At 44.8% G+C, this 23,043-nt stretch overlaps 1 protein-coding gene across 2 annotated transcripts; it reads right to left on the minus strand.

The window, feature by feature from the left end:
* Positions 1 to 5,410: 5,410 nt before the first annotated feature.
* On the minus strand, positions 5,411 to 18,757 carry LOC141145429 (integrase/recombinase xerD homolog). Of its 2 annotated transcripts, XR_012244559.1 has the most exons (3): positions 17,673 to 18,757; positions 13,858 to 15,059; positions 5,411 to 6,458 (listed from the first exon to the last, which is right to left on the minus strand). XR_012244559.1 is itself a non-coding variant. In XM_073632121.1 (2 exons), the coding sequence occupies exons 1-2, from the start codon at positions 18,112 to 18,114 to the stop codon at positions 14,089 to 14,091; spliced, it is 1,413 nt and encodes a 470-aa protein (XP_073488222.1). In that variant the 5' UTR covers positions 18,115 to 18,757; the 3' UTR covers positions 12,220 to 14,088. The 2 variants fall into 2 exon arrangements, 1 of the variants encoding a protein (XP_073488222.1); XM_073632121.1 differs by lacking the exon at positions 5,411 to 6,458 and having other exon boundaries at positions 12,220 to 15,059.
* Positions 18,758 to 23,043: the final 4,286 nt, after the last annotated feature.

Consider the following 23,043-nt stretch of genomic DNA (forward strand, 5'->3'; position numbering starts at 1 on the left):
ACACTGGGGATTGGAGTGTGGGTGGGCAGACAGAGGTGTAGGGGTGGGATAGGTTAGGCGCAGATCAAGCCCTCTTTCCTGTCCATGTACGGGGGTGGGGCCCGTGTGCACACCTGTGCACTTGACATTTGTAGTACTTGATTACTTGGGGAGCCACAGTCCATTCTGCATATTGTGTCCGGGTTTCAGATGGTCTGAAACCTGGACACACGGATCAAAACCCAAACTGTTCGGGTGAATCTCGGACAGGTGGCAACTCTATACACCACTGTGTCTAACCAATCACTGCACAGGTATATTGATTGCATTTTTCACTATTTATAAAGCTTTGATTTTTGATAGGTTTACTAAGATGCCTCCACTTCCAATGTTTTTCTGTAAAGCAGTTCATGTACATGCTGTTAGTTATCTTGTTATGCTGTGCCTCTCTTGCACAATAATATGTGGCGGATTCTTCAGGTTTCATTCCAGTGAGTTTTAAAAACACTTCTCTTTTATTTGTGTCTCTGGATAGAGTCATTCGTCCCTGAACAGAGCTGGCATAATATGTAGCTGCATTATGACATATTCTCCCCAACCACACCAGCGGTTTCCTATCAGATTGTAGGACCCAGTGCACACAGTGCATGTTAGTGCTGTCAGTGAGGGAGGCTCCGGTCACTTTACAGGTCAGTTCCAGAGTCTCTGATGGCTTCACAGTCCCAGGACCAGACTCCACCATTGTGATTTGTGATGTGACATCTGAAAAATATATATATTATATTTAATTATATATCACATATCTTGTATCTCAGATCACTTAGAAATTTTTAAAAAAGTAATCTAAATAAAAAAAACACACATTGTACTGAAGACACAATAAGGAGTAACCACAGGAGATGTGTCATGTCTGAAGTTGTGTTTTGGATTCGTTTGCCCTGATTCTGATCAGTTAACATTTCCTATATAACTCTCTGTATTTAAGCAGAAATTTTCCATGAATATGTTTTGCATAAACTGAAATGATTGGGTGAGGGGAACCGATGATATGGACAATTTGTTTTAAAGCAAAACTGTTATTTTCTCCTGCAGGACATTCTGCATTTAAACAGAATTTTATAGAAATATATTTTGTACCAACTAAAATAGCTGAGTTTATCTAAAAGGACAATTGTAGTCACACAAGTAGAATATTTTATGGTGACTATACACTAAATGATCTGATCAAACCATTCTTCACACAATAAGCTACTGTGTCAACAATTGATCTCAAGCAAAACTGATCGATTTAATCAAAATTATTCAGATCAGTCTGGATGGGAAATCTGATTGTAAGAAAGTAGATATTTCGATATGATCATTAAGTGGTAAACAGAATAATCTTTTCTAAAAAAGGTGAAATATCATCAGTGATACTCTAATAATAATCCATAGTAGCACAAATTATACAAAAAACTAAATCAAAACAAATTAACATAAACTAATAAATAAGTGCTGTAACAAATGTCCATAAAAGTGTTGGAAAATATATCCATCAAAGTGCTAGAAATAGTGCTTTATTTCTTCTCATTGGAGATAACACACCAAAAGTCCATCACCACAGTGAAAGCACAGCTCCCTCTCCCTTTGGAATATCACTCACTGGACCTTATTGACACTCATTCTAATGATTGGCAATAGCGCTTATATGTTGTTAAAACTCCACCTCGGAAATTTAAACATCACCTCCAATTCATTACTCTGGCTCTCCTATTAATAGTCACATGTAGAAGAAAAAGAGAAAAGCCTCCATTTCTCAAGATACCCGCTTTTATTAAAAGAAACGCACTTACATTCCAACAACATAAAACAAGCTCATAACATAAAATGGCACCAGGTGTCACGCTATAGCGGTTTCACCTACTCCAATGGATCAGGATGGGTGATACGTCACTGCCAGTTCCTGTTGTGACGTCACATCCAGTTGTCATGTAGCCACACCCCAATGCATTTCGTCATATCTGACTTAGTCACAGGGGGTGGCTACACATACACATAAAAGTCATTGAAAGTAATTGAAAAATTAAAAAATAAATGCGTGGGGGTCCCCCAAAACTCCATTACCAGGCCCTTCAGGTCTAGTATGGATATTAAGGGGAACTCTGCGCCAAAGTTTTAAAAAAAATGGCGTGGGGTTCCCCCAAAAATCCACACCAGACCAGGCCGCAGGAAAAGAGGGAGGAACGAGGGGTCACCCGCATTTTTAAATGACTTTTTTTTTCCTTTAGAAATGTCATTTTGCTCTCGGACTGTTATAAACATGGGAAACATGCGCTACTTTACAGGCATACTATAGACACCCCCCAGGTACAAAATTTAAAGGAATATTTCACTTTTATTGTTTCACTTTAAGCATTATTAAAATCATTGCTCCCGAAAAAACGTCAGTTTTTAAAACTTTTTTTGCACTGATACATGTCCCCTGGGGCAGGACCAGGGGCCCCAAACCCTTTTTAGGACAATAACTTGCATATTAGCCTTTAAAATTAGCACTTTTGATTTCTCCCATTGACTTTTAAAGGGTGTTAAGCGGCTTTCGAATTTGCCTGCGAACACCCCAAATTGTTCGATATTCGACGAACGGGCGAACATGAGTTTGACTCGAACATACAGCCCATCCCTACCGGCTAAACCACAGTTTATTTATATAAAACCACCCACACTCCAGCTACAGCTGGCACGGAATGTTATTAACACCCCCAGAAAACGATTTACTTTTCTAGATCAAACCGTTTTTTTTAGTAACGGCAATATGTAATTTTTAGAACTTCCAAATATGGACAAAGGAAAACTACTGAATTTTTTTCACATTCTCAAGGTAGATCCTATTAAATTAAGCAATGTATCACCTGTGGGACCACACATGCTACATACCTTTTGTCCTGCCCCTGCGGTCTCCAGTATGTGGGGAGGACCACAAGTAAGCTAGGGATCAGGCTGAGGGAATATGTAAATAGAATAAAGAAAGGATTCAAACACCACAGTTTATCTAACCACCTTAGGTTTTTCCACAACAGAGACCCAAGGGGTCTGACTTTTTGTGGAATCGATAGGTTGGAGGGACTTTTTAAAAAAAAAAAATTATTTTTTTATTTTCATTTATTTTTAATTTATTTTTATTTTAAATTTTTATTTTCATTTTTATTTTCATCATTGTTGATCCATTCAATATGTATATATACGATTTTTAGATTAATTGTCCAGAGAAAACGTTTTGTCTCCCAACTGATCCTATTGGATCCAAGCTTTTCTGACCCCAGACTGCAAAGCTGCGGGTCCTTGCCATTTGGTGAGTGGGGTCACAACAGGGGAGTGTGGCACAAGGCACCGTTCTAATTGTGCTCAGTGGGACAGCACAGCGTAATCTGTTAATAAGCTGTGTATACTGGCACATTATGGCATAACCCTCCTGGGAGCCCATGTATTTAAACAAATATAGCACAGTTTAATTCTGCTTTAAAGGGTTACTCCACTTTGGGAAAAATGATCAAATAAAAAATAATATAGTGTATACAATTGCGACTTAAGTCATATTGTAATTGAATGTTATTAAAAATTGCCTTTCTGTTTCATTCTGCAGCCGCTGTCGTTTTCTGAAAATATAATGCAATATGGCTACCTGAAGGTGTTCTGTACACAGAATGCCCCCCAGAAACATAATGTCCTGCTTGTGTGATTGGCTCATTGATTTTCCCAGACGTCTACACTAAGATACAAGTCAGATATCCCCTGAGCAAAAATATCATTTTTGGTGAGATACTCCTAATAGTAAAATCATTTCTAAAGGGATGCAGACCCTGCAATTTTCCTCATTAATGCCCCGCAGGTGCAGCAGCTGGCTAATAATTATAAAACCACTCCCATTAGATTTACTTACCACATGGACTCAGGCAACCACACAGGGATTTCTTCAGAATAACAAAAGGTAGGAATCTGCAACAAAGTGTGTTAAAATCCTTGTAATGTACATACTGTAGATCACCCAGAGGGGAATGTTTTTTCTAAACAAAAGTGGAGTTACCGTATTTTTCGCTTCATAGGACGCACCTGACCATAAGACGCACCTAGGTTTTAGAAGAGGAAAACAAGAAAAAAAATATTGTGAACCAAATGGTGTCCTAAAATATTTACCAGTGCCCACGAAATGCAGCCTGACCATTGCCATAAATGCAGCCTGACCATTGCACATAAATGCAGACTGACCATTGCACATAAATGCAGCCTGACCATTGCACATAAATGCAGCCTGACCATTGCACATAAATGCAGCCTGACCATTGCACATAAATGCAGCCTGACCATTGCACATAAATGCAGCCTGACCATTGCACATAACTGCAGCCTGACCATTGCACATAACTGCAGCCTGACCATTGCATATAAATGCAGCCTGACCATTACATATAAATGCAGCCTGACCATTGCACATAAATGCAGCCTGACCATTGCACATAAATGCAGCCTGACCATTGCACATAAATGCAGACTGACCATTGCATATAAATGCAGACTGACCATTGCACATAGGTGCAACCTCTCTTTACCCACCAATGCAGCCTTGCTGTGCCCACTCATGCAGCCTCACTTTGCCCACCAATTGCAGCCTCTATGTGCCCACCACTGCAGCCTCTTTCCCACCAATTGCAGCCTCTGTGTGCCCACCAATTGCAGCCTCTGTGTGCCCACCGATTGCAACCTCTGTGCCCACCAATTGCAGCTTCTGTGCCCATTGCAGCCTCTGAGTCCACCAATTGCAGCCTCTGTGTCCACCAATTGCAGCCTCTCTGCCCACCAATTGCAGCCTCTCTGCCCACCAATTGCAGCCTCTGTGTCCACCAATTGCAGCCTCTGTGCCCACTAATGTCAGCCTCACCATTTTCTGGATAACACAGCGCTCTCCTCCCTCTGTCCTCCGGCGCTCGTATGTCACAGAGCTGGATCTGTGTGCAAGGTCCCGCTAGACCAGCTAGTGTGATAGGCGGAACACTGATTCAATCTACTATCACACGAGGCGGTCTAGGGGGGCGGGACCTTGCACACAGACCCAGCTCCGTGACATACGAGCGCCGGAGGACAGAGGGAGGAGAGCGTTGCAGTCACCGGTAGGCCAGTCCGGCCCTGCTCACAGGGGCTTCAGATGTCTGTCTTCCGCTCTCCTGCCTCTCTTCTGGTGGTGGCGGTGAGGGGGCGTTGCCATCGGCAGTGGGGGGGGGGTGCCAGTGTGCCAGCGGTGGCGGGGGGGTGGTGCCTAGCATGCATTTGCTCCATAAGACGCAGAGACATTTTCCCCCATATTTCTGGGGGGAAAAAGCGCATCTTTTGGTGTGGAAAATACGGTACTTTTTAAGTGTAGGTCAATTCTTGACAAGTTTAGGTGCCCTTTTTACATACAGAATACTCAGAACATATATAATAGACACTGAAGGAGCCATTTAAAAACCTTTAAAATTCTTTAAGACAGCCTTATCCACTTCAACCCTCCCTCCCCCAAATTTCACCGTCCTCGTTGATTACAAGTTATTTCAGTTACATGCAAGAATGTCTGCCAAATTTCAGAGAAACGAAATAGAATAGTTCTACTAATGCCCAGTAATAGCATGAATTCACCTTTATTAATTAAAGTAGGACTATAGGTGATTTGCTGTTCCATTTTGGATAGAGTAAGGGAGGGTTATAACCCCTGTCATATTATTTTTTGCCATCTGTGTCTCATTGGGGAGATTTATCTTCGCTTCCTATCCCATAGCCAAACAGGAACTGAGAGGAAATTCCTGTAAAATAAGGGAATCCATTGGGGACCCCCATGTTACCAGAACTAATGTCCATATTGGAAGATTTCCCCTCTGTTACTTTTTTGGGAACAGTCCAAAATTGGGGATTTTCTTTTACTTTCACTTTTAATGATAATGATAAACAGGGCAAATAAAGAAGGTAATTCTCCCTAACGGGGGCACAGACAGCAATATAATAACATAATACATGTTCTAAACCATCTGCATTCTATCCAAAATTAAAAAAAAAAAGTTTTGCCTTTAGTTATACTTTAAGCTCTACTATAACCATGTATTTTTCAAATGTAAATCAGTTTATGTACATGTTGTTAGAGTACATCATACGCTGTGCGTATCTTGCACAATAATATGTGGCGGATTCTTCAGGTTTCATTCCAGTGAGTTTTAAAAACACTTCTCCTTTATTTGTGTCTCTGGTCAGAGTCAGTCGTCCCTGAACAGAGCTGGCATAAGCTGTGCCTGCATTATGAAATATTGCACCCAAGCACACCAACGGTTTCCTTTCAGATTGTCGGACCCAGTTCACACCATACATGTTAGTGCTGTCAGTGAGGGAGGCTCCGGTCACTTTACAGGTCAGTTCCAGAGTCTCTAATGGCTTCACAGTCCCAGGACCAGACTCCATCATTGTGATTTGTGATGTGACACCTGCAAATATACATCACATTGTGTTATATACTTCATCCTATAGCTTAGTTTAAATAAATAAACTAAATGAAAAGTAACACACATTGTACTAAAGACACAATGGAAAGTAACCACAGGAGAGGTGTCATGTCTGAAGTTGATCAGTGCTGATTCTGCTCAGATAACATTTCCTGTGGACCGCTCTGTATTTAAATAAAAACTTAGCATTAATACACTTTGCATACATGGAAAAAAATTGGGTGAGTTGAACCAATGAGATAGCTGGTTTGTTTTTAAGCAAATGTTTCTTTTCCCTGAAGTAAATTCAGTATTTAAGTGATTCTGAAGGTTTATTTTAATAAAAACACATGTCATATGAGTTTGGTTTAGAAGAATAGGAGTGGCTTGCACAAAGCCCTGACCTCAACCCTATTTTACACCTTTGGGATAAATTAGAATGGTACCTGCTTTGTGCAATGGTTTTACACAGAGCAGCCCCGGTCCTCCTCTTCTGGGGTTCCCCGTCAGCGCTCCTGACTCCTTCCCCTGCTGAGTGCCCAATAGGAAGCCCCTTCCTATGGGGGCACTCCTGATGGCTTGCTCCAGAGTGGCGTCCATTGACATACAGAGCGCACCTCAGCCCTGCCCTCCGCTCTCTCCTCACTGATTGTGATTGAGCCAATGGCTCACACTGCTGCCTCTCTGTCCAATGAGGTTAGAGAGAGCAGAGAGAGCTGCTGCTCTTGTGTAGATTGCTGGATCGAGATTGAGTTCAGGTAAGTATTTGGGGGGCTGGGGGGAGGGGAGAGATACACACAGAAGGTTTTTTCACCTTAATTCATTCAATACATTAAGGTAAAAAACTCTGCCCAGGGTGTCTACATAGCCTGAGTTCCAATTGACAGTAAGACCCCTTTCACACTGGGTCGTTTTGCAGGCGATATTGCACTAAAAATAGCGCCTGCAAACCGACCTGAAACAGCCGCTGCTGTGTCTCCAATGTGAAAGCCTCAAGGGCTTTCACACTGGAGCGGTGCGCTAGCAGGACGGTGAAAAAAGTCCTGCTAGCAGCATCTTTGGAGCGGTGAAGGAGCGGTGTGTATACCGCTCATTTACCGCTCCTGCCTATTGAAATCAATGGGGCATCGTGGCTATACCACCGGCAAAGCGCCTCTGGTTTTTAACCCTTTTGTGGCTGCTAGCGGGGGGGGGTAAAACCCCCCCGCTAGCGGCCAAATAGTGCCGCAAATCCGACGGTAAAGTGTGAAAGGGGCCTAATGGAACTGCCTGCATGGGGATGCACGGGACTCTTTTGCATCCCCATGCAAGTAAACAGGGTCCTCATATGGGGCATGGAAAATCAGAATTTCAGCTGCTCAGGGCTGACAGTACATATGCCACATGGCATGTCACATTTGAGGGGTAGAACTGTTGCTGAACAAGACTCTAATGAATGGGGCCATATCCTAATTGCCCTGCAACCACATGCAATACACGTGGTTGTAGCATGGTGCGTCGGCATTTTAAGATTTAAAACAGGCTGTGATGAGGTGACATATTGCCTCCTTACCACCTGCAAAATGTCCTTCTGAAAAGCAATCCATGTGATCGAGCCCTTAAAGAGGAAGAAAAGTGCTGCCTTTTCTTTTTGTTTTCGCTGACCTGCAAAGTAAAGGCATAATGTGCTAGTATGTGTCGCATACTAGCACATTATGTGAAACTTACCTGCAAACGAAGCCCTCGTTATCAGAACTGGAGGCCGCATCCATCTTCGCCTGTCTTCTTTCTGGGTCTGCAAGCTCCAGCACTGTGACAGACCGGAGCCGCGTGACATCACTCCTGCGCGAATGCACACAGGAGCCGCTGGCCACAGCACAGGGCTCTAAAGAAACAGCACGGGTGGCCGTTTCTTCAGAGTGCATGCGCTGATGATGTCATCGGCTGCATATGCAGTAAATATCTCCTAAACGGTGCACGCTTAGGAGATGTTTACAGTACCTATAGGTAAGCCTTATTATAGGCTTTCCTTTAGGTACAAACAATCAATGGAAGTTTACTTCCACTTTAGGGAGTTTTGATGGGTTCTGCTTCTATCCAACAATTCTGGGTGTGTTGGATGGTGTGTTAACTGCTGGACACTGTGGTTGCTCCGGAAGCCCACTACATCACTGATGTGTCTTCTTTTTTTCACACAGTGACAGGAATCACTTCAAACAGAAACTTAAAAAAAAAAAAAAAAACTTGTTTTCCATAAACTGAAATTGTTTACTGGATAAATTGTTTTAACCACTTTCCATCCAGTGGCGTACCTGTACATCGCTGGAATTTTGGTGGTTAAACCAGGATAATGCTTACAGCTGCAGCCATCACTATAGTATTGTTTTTTAGAAGCAGCGGACGGCTTTCTTGTAATAGTAATTGGAGCGGCTCACCAGCTATTACAAGCAGTGGGAGAGGACATTCCGCCGCCTTCCGCAACTCTCTCGGGCTCTCCTGTCCCACCGGGAAACTCAAACAACCAGTTGCGCTTCAGGAATTGGCTTTAATTGGCTGTTTGTAATGGTAACCCGGAAGCACTTATATGACATCACTTGGTGATCATGGTGTTTTAAATGCTTTTAAGTGCAGATGTGTGTTTGGGGTCTTATAGACCCCAGAATTTTCCATAAAGAGGACTTGTCACATGTCTATTGCTGTCACAAAGATACATTCCTTGTGACAACAATAAAAGTGAAAAAAAAAATTAAAGCAACAGTGTAAACATAAATACATTTAAAAAAAAAGTAACCTGCCCCCGTCCTCCCGTGCTTGTGAAGGCGAATGCAAGCTTTGGTCCTGCATGCACGCAAATAGCGATTGTCCCACACGTGGGATATCCCTAGCACCAGACCTCCTCTGTAAATCTAAAGTGGTAACCTGTAAAGGCTTTTAGGCTGGATTCACACGTAGGCAGTTTTAGTGCTTTTTGCATTTTGCAGATTTGCACTACAGTCCATTTAACATTGTTTCCTATGGAACACGTTCTGTAGTGCAAATTTGCAAAATGCAAACAGCACTAAAACCGTATAGGTGTGAATCCAGCCTTAAAGCGTCACCTATGGATAGTAAAATTTACGTTGTTTGTCACAATTTTAAAGCGTGACATGTTTGGTATCTATTTACTCTGTGTAACTTCATCTTTTATATTTTACAAACAATTTGGGCTATATATTGTGTTTTTTTTTTGCATTAAAGTTCAAAAAAAGAGTATTTTTTCCCCAAAATATTGCATTTGGAAAACCGCATATACTATAACAATTTTTTCTCTAGGACCTCTTCTTTAAACATAATATAATTTTTGGGAGTTCTAAGTAGTTTTCTAGCAAAAAATACTGATTGTTACATGTGAACAAAAAGTGCCAGAAAGGGCCCAGACTGGAAGTAGTTAATGCATAGATTAAAAAAAAAAACTATATTGAAGAGCGCTTGTTCCAAAACACAGTGGAACGGTCTTCTGAAATATGTATATAAAAATGTGTGAATCACTAAACACAATAAATTAAGAGAAGACCACTTCCTTAAGACATATGCTAAGAATATTGGATACAGAATTTATAATTAATCACTTGCTGTCCACCCTACAGTACTTTTACTGCTACAGTTAAAAAAGCACAAACAAACACAAAAAAACTATCTAGGCACACAGTTTACCCTTTGATCGCCCTAGATGTTTAACCCCTTCCAATCCAGTGTCATTAGTACAGTGACAGTGCATATTTTTAGCACTGATCACTGTATTAGTGTCACTAGTTCCCAAAAAGTGTCAGAACTGTAAATTAGTGTCCATCAGTTCACCGCAATATCGCAGTACCGCTACTAGTATAAAAAAAATTCCATAAAGATATGCTATAGTTTGTAGACGCTATAACGATTGGGTAAACCAATCAATATACGCTTATTGGGAATTTTTTAACCAAAAACCATGTGACAGAATACATATTGGCCAAAATTTATGAAGACATTTTTTTTTTCTTATTGGATATGTTTTATAGCAGAATGTAAAAAATTGTTCAGCACTGTGCTATTTTAACTGGCAATTAATTAATTAATCAGGTAACACTACCGAAATTATATTTATAAAAAAATTTCACACAAATAGAGATTTCTTTTGGTGGTATTTGATCACCACTGGGCTTTTTTTATTATATAAACTAAAACAAAAGAATGTCAATTTTGAAAAAAATACTATATTTCGGGTAAAAAACACATCCTATAAAATAAAATGTCTTCATAAAATGTATTCTGATACATGTCTTTTGTAAAACAAATTCCAATAAGCGTATATTAATTGGTTTGTGTGAAAGGTTAGTGTCTACAAACTATGGTGTATATATATATACTGCAATTTACGCAGCTTTCACCTTCTGACTACCTATCACATTTCTTGAGGTGCTAAAATGCCAGGACAGCACAAACACTCCCCCAAATGACCCCTTTTTGGAAAGTTGACACCTCCAGATATTTTCTGAGAGGCATGGTAAGTCCATGGAAGATTTCTTTTTTTGGCACACGTTTTTGAAAAATGACAAATAAAATGGTTTTCAGTATGGGAATACCACATTTGTGAGACTTTTTGGCAGCCTAACCACATACAGGGGCCCAAAATCCAATTACCGCCTTCAGGCTTTCAAACGGTATAACTTCCTCATTAGATTTACTGATTACCTATCACATTTTTGGAGGACTTGAAATGCCAGGATAGTAAACTCCCCCAAATGACCCATTTTTGGAAAGTAGACACCCCAAGATATTTGCTGAGAGGCATGGTGAGCCTTTGTAATTCTGCTTCTTCTTATGAGTATGGGGATACCACATGTGTAAGACTTTTTGGGAGCCTATCCGCTTTCAGGGGCTCAAATCCAATGTTCACTTTCAGGATTTCAAAGGGCATAACTTTCTTATTTGATTCCCTGACTACCAATCGCAGTTGCAGAGGCCCTGAAATGCCAGGATAGTAAAAACACCCCCCAACTTACCCTTTTTTGGAAAGTAGAGGATCCTCATTATGGTCATGACATGTGATTAGTGGCACAATGTACTAGAGCGGAGCCAGGGTCGCCAACATCAGCACCACATCCGGAAGTGAGTGAGCGGTACTGGTGACCTGTCAGCCATTAGAGATTTACTTGATGCGATAATACTACATTATGGTATTTTGTTTTCATGGTTCTATGCATTATAGTGCCTCCATGCTTTGAATAAAGTTTTATACAGTCGCTGCGATTCAGCAGAGGAGGTAAAAAGTGCTAGAAGTATCCCTGAACCATTGATTTACACCACCAGGTGTTTCTGGTCTCACTGTGCATTTACAGGTTGATTTTTGGAGCACTGGGACTTTTGGGTACAATTTGTTCAACTGTGTGAAGATTTATTTATTTTTCAAATATTGTTTAGTACGGATGGGCGAACAGTTCAGCCCGAGCATATGTACGGGCTGAACTTTGGTTGTTCGGACGTTCGGCGAACAACGAACATTATGCGGTGTTCGTAGCAAATTCGAAAGCCGTGAAACACCGTTAAAGTCTATGGGACACTAACATGAAAAAAAAGGCTTATATGCAAGTTATTGTCATAAAAAGTGTTTGAGGACCCGGGTCCTGCCCCAGGGGACATGGATCAATGCAAATAAAGTTTCAAAAACTGACGTTTTTTTCATGACCTGTGAAGGACTAACTTCAGTCCTAGAAGCTACCCATTAACCATTAACCTCTAATACTTCCCACAAATGACGCGACAAGGTGTTGGAGTAAATGGCCTTGTCGGCCTTTTATTAATAAAATATAAAACCAATAAATAACATTTTTTATAAATAACTTTTAAATAACTTTTTATAATAACTTCACGGAATTATTGGAGTCTGGAGGGGAATCCACCCACAGGTCACTGCATAGGAACTCTTAAACTTTTTAAGGCCTCCAGTCGCTAACCCCAGACTGTGAGACAGTACCCAACCTTCTCAGTGACCAAACTTTTCCCCTTCCTGGTTAACCCCTCGTAACCGGAAGGTACATAAAACAGCCCATATTATATATGGGTACCAACCGTGTAAACTCTAAACAGCCCATATTATATATGGGTACCAACCGTGTAAACTCTCCATACCATCAATCTCCTCCTCCTCACAGACCCAAACGACTGCCACCTAAAAAACCAACGTCCCCTATTGCCATAACCTCAGGGAGGGTGGGTGGGAATCTTCTTCCCCGACGCTCTCCACTGACGTCACATCCCCCCTTCTCCTCTCTACATTACTTCTGCCTCCTCTTCTGCTCCAGCCCCTCCCTTATCCTTAAAGGGGAAAGCGACCAGCTCAAACAGCCAGACTGTGCAGTCCACACCAGTCATGCTGTCCCTGCGCTGATCCCCTGCCCCTCTCTGCTCCGGGACCTTCTTGACCTGTGAAGGACTAACTTCAGTCCTAGAAGCTACCCATTAACCATTAACCTCTAATACTTCCCACAAATGACGCGACAAGGTGTTGGAGTAAATGGCCTTGTCGGCCTTTTATTAATAAAATATAAAACCAATAAATAACATTTTTTATAAATAACTTTTAAATAACTTTTTATAATAACTTCACGGAATTATTGGAGTCTGGAGGGGAATCCACCCACAGGTCACTGCATAGGAACTCTTAAACTTTTTAAGGCCTCCAGTCGCTAACCCCAGACTGTGAGACAGTACCCAACCTTCTCAGTGACCAAACTTTTCCCCTTCCTGGTTAACCCCTCGTAACCGGAAGGTACATAAAACAGCCCATATTATATATGGGTACCAACCGTGTAAACTCTAAACAGCCCATATTATATATGGGTACCAACCGTGTAAACTCTCCATACCATCAATCTCCTCCTCCTCACAGACCCAAACGACTGCCACCGCTCACAAGGGGTAAAACCTTACCCTTGCGAGCACCTCCACACCCTCAAAGCTCGCTGTACCCCCTCCTGCAAACCAAGCGCCCAAAGATCAGTGCCCACCTCATTAAGATGCACCCCATAACTTCTAAGGTACCTCCAGGTATCCCCCTCCAACTCCCTATGTCGTATGGTCACTCCCCCATTCCTCATAACAAATTTGCTGACCTCCTTATTTACCTTCACACGGGCCCTATCAACCTTTTTTATCGGACCAAGCCCAGCGCCATGACCTCCTACCCACCATGTCCGACCATACTATCACCATCCCAGGGAAAGCCGCCTGTAAACGTAAGACATCACCTTTTTTTGTCACGTATGAGGTCTCTCATAGACCTGACCCCCATGTCATTGCCCCCCGCATGTAAAACTAAGACATCCGGGGCCCTGTCCCACCGAGCAAACTTGTGGACCTCTGACCTTACCCGGTTCCACATCATCCCTGACAACCCTATCCACCTTACCCGTGCTTCCTGCCTTGGGATACCCAGCTGCCTACCATTCGGCCGAACGTCGGCCCGCTTGGCACCCCAGAACACGAATGAGTGGCCCAATATCCAAACGAGGGCCACCGAGTCACCTGTAAAGTAAGGTTAACAGAACACAACAATAAATCACCAAAACTTTACCCGGACCCCCCAAAATTCAAGAAGAAACACCCCCCCTTTTTTTTTTTTTTTTTTTTTTTAACAAGCCTATAATAAATGTGGGCGGATGTAAAGCTTAAACCTATCTGAGTCCCACCTGCCAATACGCTTAACTGCCTCAGAACCCAGGCCCGCCCTGGCCGCTTCAGTAGCAGCCCCAATACGAAAGGAATGGGACGAGTATCTAATGGGGTCATACCCAGCTGCCGATAAACACCTTTTGAACACGGCAACAAACTGGAATTTTGACAAAGAGGATCTGTCCGCATGTATCAGAAATGAACCCGGGCAACGCGGGCGCAAGTCACTAAATTTCTTTACCGCTGCTACCGGACAAATCTGTGATCCCGCTATCCGGAACACCTCCAGTTGTACTCCCTTCCCTGCCTGATCTGTTTTTGACCGTTTTATGTAAATCCTAACTGATTCCTGTGTACAAACCAAATCATCCCATTGCAGTCCTCCATTTGCACGTTTGGACGGGCTGACCAGTTCTCCCACCCGTAGCGCCCCAAAGAACGCTAAAGCAAAAGCCGCGCAAAAAAGTGCGCTTTCAAAACTAGAATTACAAATGCCTTCTATCTGACTAAATAGCCCATGTAACATTTCAAACGACACCGGTCGTCGCCCATCCCTGCTCTTATGACCTTTTCTGTAACCCTTCAAAGCCTGCCTAACCCAAAAATCCTTTGTATGGTCTCGCAGCCCCTGCAACTTAAAGAGAAAGGCCAAACCCGCCATTTTTTTATCGATGGCGGCTGCCGAGATGCCCCGCTCGAAACCTAAATTGAGAAAGTATAACATCGCCTGAGGTATCTCCCGGCTCACAGGGTCGATGTTTAAACTTTTTAAGCATGCCAACCATTCTTGCCATACCTTAGAGTAAGCGTCCCAAGTGACCTTACTCACGGAGTTTTGGATCCACCTGGCCGCGCTCCCAAGGCAACGGTCCATATCCAGTCCGGGCAGGTAACCCCCTGCTGCTCCGCATCTGGTGCCAGTTCCCGAAACTTGTCCCACTGAAAACGAGACAGTGCATCAGCTACGGTGTTGTCCACTCCAGGTAAGTGTACAGCGTAGATGAAAACATTCATTTTCAAACAGCGCAACACTAAATGCCTCAGCAACCTGACCACTGGCAAAGACTTGGCCGACAAACGATTAATCACCTGAACCACGCCTAGGTTGTCACAGTTCAGGCGCACCTTCAAATTCCTAAAAGACTCTCCCCATATTTCCATTGCCACCACAATTGGAAACAATTCCAGCAGGACCAGGTTCTTCAAGAACCCTGCCTCCACCCAAGTTGTGGGCCAACGGGCGGCGCTCCAAGTTCTTTGGAAAATTGCCCCATAGCCCGTAGAACCTGCCGCATCAGTAAATAGTTCGAGGTCCCAATTACTGATGGGACCTGACATCCACAAGGCCCGCCCGTTAAAGGAGTCTAAGAACTCGTGCCATACCCCTAAGTCCTCTCTGTGCTCCTTATTGAGCGTCACAAAGTGAGTGGGGGCGGTGACCCCTGCGGTCGCTGCCGACAACCGTCGGCAGAACGCCCTGCCCATTGGCATTATTCGGCAAGCAAAATTCAGCTTGCCCAATAATGATTGCAGCTGCCGCAATTGCACCTTACGCTTGCCAATGGTCCCACGTACTTCCGCCTTGAGATTTTCCAGCTTGTCCACCGGTAGCCGACACTCCATCCCCATGGAGTCTATCTCAATACCCAGAAAGACAATGGTGGACGTAGGGCCCTCCGTCTTTTCCGGTGCTAACGGGACGCCGAAACGGTCTGCTATGTACTGCAAAGTCCCTAATAGGACCGCACAAACGTTGGAACCCGCTGGGCCAACACAAAGGAAATCGTCCAGGTAATGGATTACCGATTGGATCCCCGACACGTCTCTGACCACCCATTCGAGAAATGAACTGAATTTCTCGAAAAAGGCGCATGAGATAGAACATCCCATTGGAAGGCAGCGATCCACGTAGAACGCGCCATTCCATGTGCACCCAAGCAAGTGAAAACTATCCGGATGAACCGGCAAAAGCCTGAAAGCAGACTCAATATCCGCCTTTGCTAGCAGCGCCCCCCGCCCGTAGCGCCGCACCCATGATACTGCAGCATCAAAGGAAGTGTACGTCACCGCACACATTTCCGGCGCAATTGCATCGTTGACCGAAGCACCCTTCGGAAAGGAAAGGTGGTGGAACAACCGGAATTTGTTGGGCTCCTTCTTAGGAACTACCCCCAACGGAGAAACCACCAATCCCGGCAGGGGTGCGGAGGTAAAAGGGCCCGCCATGCGTCCCAAATGTACCTCTTTTCCCAATTTTTCGGCAACCACCGATGAGTGCATGAGAGCCGACCGTAAATTCTTTGCTAAGGGGGGCACCGCCTCCAAGGAAGCTGGTATTTTGAAACCGCTCTCAAAACCCGAGTCCAATAACCGTGCTGCCTCCCGATCGGGATATCTACTGAGAAAAGGACGCATCCTTTCCACCCGTACTGGGGTCTTCCCTTTTGTTCGGAGGCTCTCCACCACGACCTTTTCCCCTTCTAAAGCATTTGGACAGGGCATGGGATCCCCCGCAACCTGAGCACGTGTGCTTGAACCGGCAGGTTGCACCAAACTTACAGGTGCCCTCATTGAACTGCCAGCAGAAGCCCCATTTTTTGTCGGTCGGCTGTCCTGGAGCTGCGCTACCTCCGACCCCTGCCTGAAAAAACTGGTTCGGAGCCCTCGCCGCTGTCATAAGCTTCATCCACAGGCTGATGTCCTTATGATCCCAGCGTAGTGACGGTCGGACGGCCATCCGTTGTCTAAACTGTTCATCGTACCGCAGCCACGCCACTCCGCCGTACGTCCGATGAGCCTCGCTAATAGCGTCCAAGTACACAAACAAGGCCGAGCAGTGCTCGGGAGCCTTCTCCCCCACCACACTCGCCAGGATAGCGAACGCTTGTAACCAATTGGAAAAGGTACGCGGAATCAGCCGATACCTGCGTTTTTCCTCATCCTCTTTTTTGCGTTCTTCTGGCTTCAATCTATCCAGATTGAATTTTTCTAAGGGCAACAACGTGAATATCTCCACATATTCCCCTTTCCAAATTTTCTCTTTTACCTCTGCTTTAAGATGTGCACCCAATGGGCCTTCAAAGCAAACGTACACTTCACTTTTTGCCGCATCCGCCAATCTGACGGACTCGGCTTTCTTATCTCCAGGTTTACCCTGGCTGTTCGTGGCGGAATCGCCCCTTGACGTCCCAGGCGACTCAACGGTCGCCGACCCTGCGGCCGCTGACTCCGCACTTCCATCCACCATGACCGCCGGTACTGGCGTACTTACCCCAGCCGACTCCTTTTCTGGGGTTGAGACCCACGCCCGCGCCAGTGACACTCTGTCTCCCGTGGGTGGATCAAAACGCTGCACTAGATCCCGCAAACCAGCCAACAAATCCTGCAAGCTCTTACTACTCGCCCTCTCACTTGCCTCCCTAGTATGTGTAGCCGGTGACCTACCCCCACTCACCCCCCGGGGACCATCCCCCCCAGAGGGAGCCCCTTTTCTACCCTGTTCTAACAATTGTTCTAATAAAGAAGAAATGGTAACATTAGATCTGCACTCACCAGGCTGCCTAGGACTGGGCCGAACAGCCGCCCTTCCGGAATCCACCGCCGACGCTTGTCCCTGGTCCTCGTCTCTCTCTGACCCGGACAGTTCACCTTCCGACCTGTCGCTGACTTCCTCCTGGCGAACGACCGATGCCTGCACTCCAGAGGTTCCCGCTCTGGCTGCCGGGGGTCTCCGCTGTTGCTCTATCCCTGCACGCTGCGCCGCAACACCGGACCCGCGTCCTGGCCTTGTAGACGGACTTCTGTTCCTCTGACTATGCTGGGCCTCCGCTGTTCTCCTCTTACCTCTGTTCGCCACCGACACTGTGCTTCTCAAGGTTCCACTTCTGGCTGGCGTAGGGCTGCTGGCCGCCTGGACCCCCTGACCAGCCCCCCCGATCGACTGATGATGATCGACGGTCCGACTGACCGCTTGCTGACCCCATCGACTCTCCATCCGGTTGTTCCTGTCGCCTGCGACGCGCTGAGGGGGGGGAACCGAGGGTTGCGCTGGTCTCCCCCCTCCCCGCACTTCTTCCTCTGCGCTGTGAACGCTGTACCTCTGCCATGCTGGCTCCCCGAGCTTGCTGAGCACTGGGGGGGGGTGGCTGATTCGGTCTGCCTCTGTGCTGGTCCCTGGGCCTCTGACTCACAGGAGAAGAGTCAGGGCTGAAGCGCTGTGGCGGCCTGGAACGGCGCCCACGTGGAGTCTCCTGGCCCCCCCCGCTCGGTGCCGCTCTGTCCTCTTGTATTATGGCTGCGACCTGAGCCTGCAGCCAGTCTGCCCCTTGAGTTGCGGCCACCGCTCTGAGCTGTTCGAGCAGAGCCGCCGCCGTTATATCAGACATGGTGGTTGTTTTTTTTTTTTTTTTTTTTTTTTAGGAGCAGTGTGAGAGCGTGTCTAATCTTCTTCCCCGACGCTCTCCACTGACGTCACATCCCCCCTTCTCCTCTCTACATTACTTCTGCCTCCTCTTCTGCTCCAGCCCCTCCCTTATCCTTAAAGGGGAAAGCGACCAGCTCAAACAGCCAGACTGTGCAGTCCACACCAGTCATGCTGTCCCTGCGCTGATCCCCTGCCCCTCTCTGCTCCGGGACCTTCTGGAGCAGTGATTTTAATAATACTTACAGTGAAACAATAAAAATTAAATATTCCTTTAACCACTTAGCAACCGGCCCATAGTCGAATGACGGCTACAGGGTGCTTGCTTAACTCTGAGAGGGCATACAGACATTCTCCCAGAATCCCACTCTTGCGTGCCCCCTGGGGCGTGCACCCGAGAACATCCATGATCCGGCGGACCACAGTAAACGACCGCTGATCGTGGCCATTTACCATGTGATCGCTCCGTCAAATTACAGATGATTACATGTAAACAAACCGGCATCATGTCATGACGCCGTTTCCTCTCTCCCCTCTGTGTACTGATCGGTACAGTGTGAGAGGAGAGGGGGAGAGATCAGATGGCAGCAGCGCTGTGGGCTTGATCTGTAGTGCCCACAGAGCTGCTCTGTGACAAATGCAGTCACATCCAGCTATCCATCCATCCATGCTCAGCCTGTATTCTACACTAGAAAGGATGCAAGATCAATAGTGTACTAACTGTAAACAATGTGAACTCTACCTCCCTGTAACAATTGATGACTCTGAGTTCTTACACAGAACCACCCTGAGGACCATTTGACACTAATGCAATGTTTGGTAATAATACGCCCACTAATAAATATGAACATAGGCATTAGTACAGAAGTAACCTGTATGTAGGCATGCAGATGTGTCAGTAAGCTTGTCTTTCAATGTTCTTCTTTCATTTTATTCCATTTCCTTACAGTATGAACCTTGATGTCCATAAGCCTTCTCAGTTTACAGCTTAGTTGTATATAAATACAATGTGTTGGGTATACATATTGGGCATATACCCGGAACCTGGGATAGTATTATGATAGACACTGGCCGCTTTGTAATATAGGATGTGGAGTCCGGTGGGGGATTATCTGCATTATATACTTATTGTTTTAAAAAACCCCCGGATAGGTTACTGAACATCTAATATTGTTTATGATATATGTGGCCTAATGATGTGTATATATATATTGCCTGCGGAGGGTCTGCCATGGGATCCATCTAAATTAGTCAGTATGCATCTAATTATGTTTTCCGCCCCCTAACAATACTTAATTGCGGACACTGCACAGATACCGCTTGAAATGTGCCGCCCCTCCCTGTACTATGATTGGTCGATCCCTGAATGGGGGACGGGACGGACATGGCGGCTCTCCTATTTATGACGTAGTGCGTGGCGTGCTGGCACCGTCGCTGAGGACGTCAATGACGAAACTCGTACGACGGCGCCACGCACGCTACGTCACTTTCTGGTACAGACAGCTGGAACGCAGGTGGAACGCAGCACGCTGCTGCTGATTCAACACCAGACACCTAGCGTCCGCTGCTGTGTAAGCCGATATATCCTAACACCAGCTGCACACCATACAACGCGGCTTTGTGTGCAGCCCGTGGGATATGATTAGGCATTCCAGGAATTTTTTAATACACTTTTAATATATATATTTTTTTAAATAAGTTGCTATCTTTTGTATCAAGTTGCTGTTTCCTAATAAACCCAGCGTTTTTACTACACTATGGGAGCCTATATCTTTTTTCCTCTATGAGGAGTCTACCACAGAGATACATCAGATAACATCTGTAAGAAGGTGGAATATCCCAGATCTTTGGACGAGATTGGTGGAGCAACCATGGTGGGCTTAAAGATAAGCGCATTACCCCTGTGGGGGTGAGGGGATCTGGTGAGTGGGGATTCTTGAGGGGGAGCACGAAGTCACAAGTGGAATTCCTGAAAACACTCACAGTCACAGTCTTTATGCTAATCACTATGAATGAAGATTTAATTTACCTGATGGACTATTAGTTATACACAGGTGCACTAAGACCTGTTGGAACATTCGTATTCACCAATTGTGTTAATAACCCCGAGTGGGGTCTTTACATATTTATGGACTACCATTAGGCATATGTGCACTTATATATTTTTTCACTATATATTTTTTATATGGTTTTCAACTGAGGTCTATTTTCCTTAATAAGGTCTTTATAAGTGTGTATCATTTTATTTTTATTTTATTTTATTTTTGTGTGTATATATTCACCTAAGCTCTCACAAACACATAACCACTTAGGATTGGCAATTTGGAGCTATATTAACCTAGTGTGTACCTAGAGATTTATACATTGGGGTATATTTACTAGTGAAAAACGCTAACTGAGTGAAGATGAGCCATGTTTATGGCAGGATCATCTCGCTGAAGTGAATAACAGCCATAAATACCAGTCACATATCGATAGTTCACTGAGCAATATATTTATATATAATTTTATCACATTTAAGTCTAGTTTACATCATCATCTTGTACTAATCAGCAAGTGAAGCCTTGCTGCTTCACAGCCTGGTTCCCTACTGTGCATGCGCGAATCGCGTTGTGCATCCCCACTGGTCCCTGCTGTCTTCTGGGACCTGTGTGTTTCTAAAAAGACAGCAAGGGGGACTGAGGAGGGGCCGGACATGGCGTAGTTCGCCGTGGAATCTATCTATCACCGGAAATGGGAGCAAATACCTGTATTAGACATGTATCTGCTCCCCCCTCCCCCCTGAAAGGTGTCAAATGTGACACCGGAGTGGGGGAGGAACCGGAAAAAGTGGAAGTTCCACTTTAAGTTCTTCTATAACCATGCCGTTTTTCAAATGCAAATTAGTTTATGTCCATATTGTTAATTGATTTCATGCACTGTGCATCTCGCACAGTAATATGTGGCAGATTCTTCAGGTTTCATTCCAGTGAGTTTTAAAAACACTTCTCCTTTATTTGTGTCTCTGGCATAATTTACACCAGCAGTATACCATATTTCCCCTAACCACTCCAACTGCTAAAGGAAAAGTCTAGCCTAAGCTGGTTTGGCTGGGCTTCTCCTAAGGTTCCAGGAGTGCAATTCGTTTTGCACTCCTGTGACCCGTTTTCAGCGGAGAGCGTCTGAAGTCTCCTCTCCGCTGACATCACTGCCATCAGTCAAGGCAGCACGTCATCCCGACTTCCAAGTCTGGATCCGCCAGCTGCCTCATCGCTCCAATGATCGTGGAGAAGCAGAGAGGAGAGACGCTGACTGACAGTCAGCAGCTCTCCTCTCTGGGATCTGTGAAAACCGAGCCATCGGCGGTGTTCGGTGGCTCGGTTCTCAATGCAGAGATAGCGGGGGACAGCTGCAGCATCAGTCTGATGCTCTATCCACATAGGTAAGTATTAATCTAAAATAAAAAAAATCTCATACTTCTCTTTTAACTTTCAGATTGTCGAATCCATTCCACAGCTGGCATGTTAGCTGGCAGTGAGGGAGACTTTGGTCACTTTACAGGTCAGTTCCAGAGTCTCTGATGGCTTCATAGTCCCAAGACCAGACTCCACCATTGAGATTTGTGATATGACATCTGAAAATATATACAGTATTATACTTTGTTATATACTTAACCCTATAGCTTAGTTCAAATAAACTTTCAAATAAGAAAACTAAATGAAAAGTAACACACATTGTACTAAAGACACAATGAAAAGTAACCACAGGAGAGGTGTCATGTCTGAAGTTGATTAGTGCTGATTCTGTTCAGATGTTTCCTGTGGATGGCTCTGTATTTAAATAAAAACTCAGCATAAATACATTTTGCATACATGGAAACCAATTGCACATTGAACCAATGAGATAGCTGGTTTAATTTCAAGCAGATATTTCTTTTTCCGAATAATATTCAGTATTTAGGTCTTGTTCACATGGGGTTAATGAATCTGTTTCCCATGTGAGGGCCGCATTTTACCTGCACTGGGATGCACAGGTGTTCTGCATTTTCTATACAGATAGTCCCATTCCTGTCATTTTGGACACAGCACCTGCACAGACACCACTGTGACATCTGTGCGGGTGAGGGTGTGTGACTCCAAATGCACCCAGGGTGTCTGTACAGCTTTTGCATCACAACTGACAGGTAAACACAGCCCTCTCATGAGGCATATATTCATATACCCCGTGTGAATGAGGCCTTAAAGCAATCCTGTTGCTCAGTGCTGGGACAAGGTCATTCGGTGCCCAGGGCGAAGAGGGCAAACTGCACCCCACCCCCAGTGTAAAGAAAGAGCCAGTGTCAGTGGGAATCAACTGTTTCGTGTGTGTGCTGCTTTTTACTGCAGATCAATTTATTATTTTTCTTGAGAAAAAAAGAAAAGAAAAAAGCGATCATTCCCTCTGTAAAGAGCCCTGTATTGATTATCAGCTCAGGGAAACATGTCACCGTCACCTGCTGCCAGATGCCACGTGTCATTCACCATC

Source organism: Aquarana catesbeiana, linkage group LG01, assembly GCF_042186555.1.
Source record: "Aquarana catesbeiana isolate 2022-GZ linkage group LG01, ASM4218655v1, whole genome shotgun sequence".
Taxonomy (NCBI): Eukaryota; Metazoa; Chordata; class Amphibia; order Anura; family Ranidae; genus Aquarana; species Aquarana catesbeiana.

Coding starts and splice junctions, on each gene's coding strand:
- LOC141145429 (XM_073632121.1), bottom strand. CDS start 18,114: ATGGAGAGTCGATGGGGTCAGCAAGCGGTCAGTCGGACCGTCGATCAT. Junction 15,060..17,672: donor GCCCAGTCCTAGGCAGCCTG/GTGAGTGCAGAT, acceptor TCTCGTTTTCAG/TGGGACAAGTTTCGGGAACT.